The sequence below is a fragment of the Colobus angolensis genome, unplaced genomic scaffold, assembly GCF_000951035.1.
Source record: "Colobus angolensis palliatus isolate OR3802 unplaced genomic scaffold, Cang.pa_1.0 Scaffold657, whole genome shotgun sequence".
Classification (NCBI taxonomy): Eukaryota; Metazoa; Chordata; class Mammalia; order Primates; family Cercopithecidae; genus Colobus; species Colobus angolensis.
Window position 1 is genome coordinate 60,957 of NW_012120232.1, and position 7,530 is coordinate 68,486.

The 7,530-nt window shown below is 34.6% G+C and overlaps 1 protein-coding gene across 1 annotated transcript in view; it reads left to right on the forward strand.

Moving 5' to 3' along the window:
• The window catches only part of ZNF107 (zinc finger protein 107), a 43,949-nt gene extending 40,657 nt beyond the window's left edge, over positions 1–3,292 (forward strand). Inside the window, exon 5 of the mRNA XM_011925710.1 lies at positions 2–3,292. Coding sequence (XP_011781100.1) covers positions 2–976 — 975 coding nt within the window. The 3' untranslated portion in view covers positions 977–3,292. The remainder of the gene's footprint in view (position 1) is intronic.
• Positions 3,293–7,530: the final 4,238 nt, after the last annotated feature.

The following is a 7,530-nucleotide window of genomic DNA, read 5'->3' on the forward strand; positions in this document are numbered from 1 at the left end:
AATTCATACTGGAGAGAAACCCTACAAATGTGAAGAATGTGGCAAAGCTTTTAACCGATTCTCAACCCTTACTAAACATAAGAGAATTCATACTGGAGAAAAACCCTATAAATGTGAAGAATGTGGAAAAGCCTTTAATCAGTCCTATCAACTTACTAGACATAAGATAATTCATACTAAAGAGAAACTCAACAAATGTGAAGAATTTGGCAAGTCCTTTAAACAGTCCTCACACCTTACTATCCATAAAATTATTCATACTGGAGAGAAACCCTACAAATGTGAAGAACATGGCAAAGTTTTTAACCAGTCCTCACACCTTACTACACAAAAGATATTTCATACTGGAGAGAACCTCTACAAATTTGAAGAACATGGAAAAGCTTTTAACCTGTTCTCAAACATTACTAACCATAAGATAATTTATACTGGAGAGAAACCCCACAAATGTGAAGAATGTGGAAAAGCTTATAACCGATTCTCAAACCTAACTATACATAAGAGAATTCATACGGGAGAGAAACCTTACCAATGTGCAGAATGTGGCAAAGCCTTTAACTGCTCCTCAACCCTTAATAGACATAAGATAATTCATACTGGAGAGAAACCTTACAAATGTAAAGAATGTGGCAAAGCTTTTAACCTATCCTCAACCCTTACTGCACATAAGAAAATTCATACTGGAGAGAAACCCTATAAATGTGAAGAATGTGGCAAAGCTTTTAACCAGTCCTCAAACCTTACTACACATAAGAAAATTCATACTTCAGAGAAACCCTACAAATGTGAAGAATGTGGCAAATCCTTTAACCAGTTCTCATCTCTTAATATACATAAGATAATTCATACTGGAGAGAAACCCTTCAAATGTAAAGAATGTGGCAGAGGGTTTAACATATCCTCAAACCTTAATAAACAGGAGAAAATTCATACTGGAGAGAAGCCCTACAAATGTGAAGAATGTGGCAAAACTTAATTGATCCTAAAAACTTACTACACATAAGAAAATTCATACTGGAGAGAATCTCCACAAATGTGAAGAATATGTTAAAGCCTTTAACAAGTCTTCAACCTTTTCTACACACAGAAGATATTTTATACTGGTGGGAAACCCTACAAATGTAAAGAATGTGGAAAAGCTTTTAACTAATCTTTAAACCTTACTGAACGTGAGAAAATTCGTACTGGGGAGAATGCTACAAATGTGTAAAATGTGGCAAAGTGTTTAACTGGTCCTCAACTTTTACTAAACATAAGGTAATTCATACTGGAGAGAAGCCATACAAATGAGAAGAATGTGACAATGCCTTTAATCAGTCCTCACACCTTTCTACACTTAAGACAATTTATACTGGACAGGCATTCTATAATTGGGAAGAATGTGGCGAAGCTTTTAACCAATCCTCATACCATACAGAAATTCATACTGGAGAGAAAGTCTACAATTGTGAAGAATGTTGCAAAGCTTTTAACCTTCCGTAACCCTTACTGCAGATAAGAAAATTCATACTGGAAAGAAACCCTACAAATGTGAAGTCTGTGGCAAAGCTTTTAACTGATTCTCAACTCTTAACTACATGTAAGAGTATTTATACTGGAGAAAAATCCTACAAATGTAAAAAATGTGGCAATACCTTAACTGGTCCTCACACCTTGCTACACATAAGACAATTTATACTTTGAGAGAAACCCTGCAAATGTGAATAATGTGGCAACACTTTAAACCAATCATCAAACCTCACTAAACATAATACTGAAAACTTTACAAACCTGAATGATGTGACAATAATTTTGACAACACCTCAAATTTCCTAACATAAATCATACTGGTGAAAAATCCTAGAAATGTGAAAAATGTCACAAAGCCTTTAAATGGTTGTCACACTTGATTGTAGATAAGATCATACTGAAAACTCCCAGAAGTGTGAAGAATGTGGTAACACTTTTAATAAATGCTCACCCCTTATTGCACAGGAAAGCATTTATGCTTCTGAAAGATTGTACAAATACAAGGAATGTGGAAAAGCCATTATTATCTGCTCACATTTTACTCAACATTAGAGAGTTGGTACTTAATAAAAACATTATAAATGCAATTTTTGTCAAGAGATCTTTCAGAAAATATAAGCCTTTAAAGTGAAGAAGAGGAGCCAGGTGTGCTGGCTCACATCTGTAATGCCAGCACTTTGGGAGGCCGCGGTGGGTGGATCACAGGAGGGCAGGAGTTTGAGACCAGCCTGGCCAGCATAGCGAAACCCCATCTCCATTAAAAGTTTTACAAAAATTAGCTGCGTATGGTGGCAAGCCCCTGTAATCCCAGCTACTTGGGAGGCTGAAGCAGAATTGCTCAAACCTGGGAGGCAAAGGTTGCAGTGAGCTGAAGTCACACCACTACACTCCAGCCACGGCAACAAGAGCAAAAACTTCGTCTCAAAAACAAAACCAGAAAGAAAAAAAGAAAAGAGTATTCATTTTGAGGACAAACGTTACAAATACGAGAGGGTTTTAGTACCTTTACTTGTATCACAGATATTGTTGTACCCATTTTGTACTAGAGGAAAATCCTGAAGCAGTTGCTCAAACTTTATTCACCAGAAAATTTATATTGGAGAAAAACACTGTAAATGTAATGCATTTGGAAAAACGTTTTTAAAAATACTACAGCTTAGAAAATACCAGAGGCCTCATACTAAAATATATTTTTGCAAGTGCAGTAAATATAAAAATAATTTAATCCAAAATTAACTCTATGTAAATATCAGAGAATTCATAGTAGAAATATCTAAGATATTGACACTTCAGACATTGCACTAAATCAGAATGCTGAGTATAGAAAATAATTTAAAGCTAAAGTTGGTAGATAAATTGTATATAACTTTAAAAGAAGTAGATTTTTTGTAGATTTATTATTACATTCAAATTATATTTTTTCTTGAAAAATTAGTTTTTGAAAAGCAAATGATGTAATTCAACTCTCAAATTACTTCATGCTCTTCATTCCTATTCACACATGAAAGCATGTGATTAATTTTTCATGCATCAAAGATACGAGAAATCATTTCTGTTAGGTGGGTATTATTTATGACACTTTCTATGAAAGAATAAGGACATTAAAATGTAAGATGCATGATGAAAACCTGAGTGAAGAGGCTTTTTGTGTTTAACTTATAATATTGAGTGATCCATGAAGTAGGTGTTCAGAGCAATATTCTTCTGCATTCTGGTAAAAAAATTTTAATCTTAATTAGTAGTACATAATTTTGCTAACCACTTTTATGTGATAAAATTGTGTGTTAAAAATTTTTGGATTACGTGTGAACTTAATTTTTGAATTAAACTTTTTTTTTTTTTAACATGTTAAAACTATTGTGCATTCAATGAAGTGTTTTCATGCCACTGACTTTACCTGTCCCGCATTACTCAAGGGTTTAGGTAAAAGAGGGTAACAATATACTACTTGATAACATAATGGACTAACATCTCTGGTAATTATTTTTGCTAATGGCTTTAAACTACTAATAAAGAATATTGTTCCCATAGTTTAGATTTTTATTGTTTTTAAAACTCAAACTTATTTCTCCTAATTTTTGTGGATACATAGTGTATGTATATCTTTATGCCATGTATGGCCTATTTTGATACAGGCATATAATTTTATGTATTAATCACTTCAGGGCAAAAGACGTATCCATTAACTCCAGCATTTCTCCTTTGTATTACAAACCAATTCCACACTTTCAGATACTTTAGAATGTACAATTGTTACTGACTACAGAGTCATTTTATGGTTGTAATAAAAATTACGTACAAGTATAAATAAATCATGAGGAAATTCTGAGTTCTTAATAAACATTTAAAAATGTTATATATTTTTCTTTGAACATATGACCTCTCTGCCTGCAAACATACAGAATTTTAGTTTTGATTTACATACACTTAACTATACACACATATTACTCTAAAACTTTCGGTATAAGAAAATTATGGAGCAAATGAGTGTGTTTGTGTATTAGCTTGTACCTGTTTTCAGAAGAAAAGAGCAATATTGGAACAAAACTAATAATTTTTTTTTTTTGAGCTGGAGTCTTGCTCTGTTGCCCAGGCTGGAGTGCAGTGGGGTGATCTCGGCTCACTGCAAGCTCTGCTTCCCAGGTTCAGGCCATTCTCCTGTCTCAGCCTCCCTAGTAGCTGGGACTACAGGCGCCTGGCACCATGCCCAGCTAATTTTTTTGTATTTTTAGTAGAGACGGGGTTTCACCGCATTAGCCAGGATGGTCTCAATCTCCTGACCTCGTGATCCGCATGCCTCAGCCACCCAAAGTGCTAGGATTACAGGTGTGAGCCACCGTGCCAGGCCAAAACTAATAATTTTTAAAAGGTGACTAATTTACTAGACAACTGAAAACCTCAAAAATGCTGGAAGCAAATCTTTATCCCCTGCTTTGCATTGAATTCATTTCTGTAAGATCTGGCTTATGATTTAGAATCTCCCCATGCAAAGTTTTTGTTTATACTTGCCTGATACTCATGCTACACCTATAATTTTCTTGTTACTTATGCTTTACTCTTTTATAATTTATCAGCTGTTCATCATGTGAGCTGGTCATGGATTATAAGAATGATTTTTTATAGTTTAGCAGTGTACACAAAATAACTGCTAGATGTGTTTCCAAAATTTGTGTATTACATTTTATTTAGTTAGAACATTCTATTTCTTCTTTCCACTGGAGAATCCTATATAAGCCTACTTTAGTTAGTGTTCTTTTGTCTTGTTATAATTGACATAAGTAAATTTATTTATTGAGCCAGTTTGTTCAGGTAAGAACTTGAAAGACTTCATAAGTCATGAAAGTGCTTTTATATATAAATGCAGCAAACAAACATGACATTGCTTATTGTGTAACAGGTGCTTCATAATGAGCCATATGTATTTCTACTGGTGTTAGTTTGTAACTACAAGTCAGAGATGGAAAATATTAATAGTGAAGAAATAACATTGATTTTTCATGTGGAGAGAACATTTTTTTTCAGGCTGCAAAGCTGAATCTTGCTGAATTTAAAGAGAATTTTTTTTTTTAAATTTCCTAATTATCTTCAGTTTTGTTTATCTTATGTGTCTTCCGTGTATTCAACACAGTCCTTCTTTTTCTGTGTTACTGCCACAGTTTTCTCACTGTTGTCTTCATGCCATGTCAATTCACATGGTACTTTGTAGGTTTTGATGAGAAAATTGGTATTTTTTAATGCACTGAAAAACTGGTTATAACTAGAGAGTTTGCTTATCAATATAATTTTCAGATTAGTTAAGATAAAAGGCATACCCTGTCCACAGGTGAGAGGATTAAATCAGCGTTGTTTTTCTCTGTTTTTAAAAGGAAAATCTTATTAAATTCTTACATGAAGTGTGGCACATACTGTTTACTAGAAAATATATCTTAGAAATTAAATTTTTGAGAGAGCTAATGGTAAGTGAAGAATTTTAAATTTTCTATGATATAGCACAGCATACTTTTTTTTTTTTTTTGCAGAATCTTATGTTTTAAAGTGTGAATATTCAAGGTTGCAAAATAACATGACCTTTGTTGATTCAATATTTGGAATACTACGTCTTTTCTATATTGATAGTACAATTCAGAAAAACTTCTCTTATTTTATATAATTATTTTAATGAGTGAAGTTTAGTCTACAGTTTTTATTGTTAGTCACCTAACTAGCAAACTTCTTTCTCTTTTCTACTTTCCATTTTCTATTGGAAAACTTTTGGAGATCATGGCAGCTTTTGGATTAAAACGTTTTCTGTTACTTTGCATGCAAACTTGTTTACTGTGTTAACATAGTAGTTAGTCATGAGACCTATAAGAAATACTGTCAGTGTCTTTCATGCCATTACCGTCTACAATAAATACATGTGTATTTGTTCTGTAAAACATTATGTTTGGAAGTATATATAAATTGTCAAATGCCTAATTTTAGGTCATTAAAGCTTTACCTCACAGAGTTAACATTTTTGTGGTGAGAGCACATGACATTGTCAGCATTTTCGAAAAATACTAATATATTATTATAATCTATAGTCACCATGCTGTAAAAAAAGTCTCCTGAACTTCTTTCTATCCAACTATAGTTACATATTTTTTGACTGACATCTTTCCACCCCCCACCCCGCCCCTTTTTTCTAAATACCTTGGCCTCTGGTGGTCACCATTTTACTCTCTACTTCAATGAGATTACATTTTGTTTATGTATTTATTTATGAGACACAGTGTCACTCTGTCACCCAGGCTAGAGTGCAGTGGTGCAATCTCGGGTCACTGCAACCTCTGCCTCCCAGGTTCAAGTGATTCTCCTGCCTCAGCCTCCTGAGTAGTGGAGATTACAGGCGTTCACGACCACCCCTGGCTAATTTTTTGTATTCTTAGTAGAGACAGGGATTTGCCACGTTGCCCAGACTGGTCTTGAACTCCTGAGCTTAGGCAATCCAACCCCTTGGCTTCCCAAAGTGCTAGGATTATAGGCATGAGCCACCGCACTCGGCCGAGATTACATTTTTTAGAATCCATGTGTAAGTGAAATCATGAAATGATAATCTTTCTGTACTTGGCTCATTTCAACAAATATAATGTCCTCCAGTTTAATTTGTGCGATTGAAAATAATAGAATTTTCGTTTTTAAAGATGAATAGGATTTATTCCATAGTATGTACCACATTGTCTTTACTTGTTAAATGTTGAACTATTGATTCCATATTTTGGAAATTGTGAAGAGTGTTGCAAGCCGTATAGAAGTGCAATTATTTCTTCATTCTGATTTCATTTGTTTTGGATATGTAAACAATAGTGAAATTGGTGTTGTTTGTTTGTTTCTTTAGAGTCTAGGTCTGTTGCCAGGCAGGAGTGCAGTGGTGCGATCTTGGCTCATTGCAACCTCCACCTTCTGGGTTCAAATGATTCTCCTGCCTCAGCCTCCCGAGTAGCTGGGATTGCAGGCATGCACCACCATGCCCAACTAATTTTTGTATTTTTAGTAGAGACGGGGTTTCACCATGATGGCCAGGATGGTCTCGATCTCCTGACCTCGTGATCCACCGCCCTCAGTCTCACAAAGTGCTAAGATTACAGGCATGAGCCACTGTGCCCGACTGAAATTGCTGTATTATATGGTAGTTTAATTTTAAATTTTTTGAGAAATCTTATTTAGTTTTTTATAATGACTGTCCTCATTCACATTCAAACCAGTGTGCAAGCATATTCCGTTTTCTTCACAACCTATTATCTTTGTAATAAAGTAATTCTCACAGGACTGACTTGATACCTCATAGGGTTTTGGTTTCTTTGATAATTGATACTGAGCATTTTTTATATATCTCTTGGCCATATATCTCTATGTCTGTCTTTTCTTGAAAAATATTTAAGCCTTTTTCTCATTTTTTTTTTTTTTGAGACGGAGTCTTGCTGTCACCCAGGCTGGAGTACAGTGGCCGGATCTCAGCTCACTGCAAGCTCCGCCTCCTGGGTTCACGCCATTCTCCTG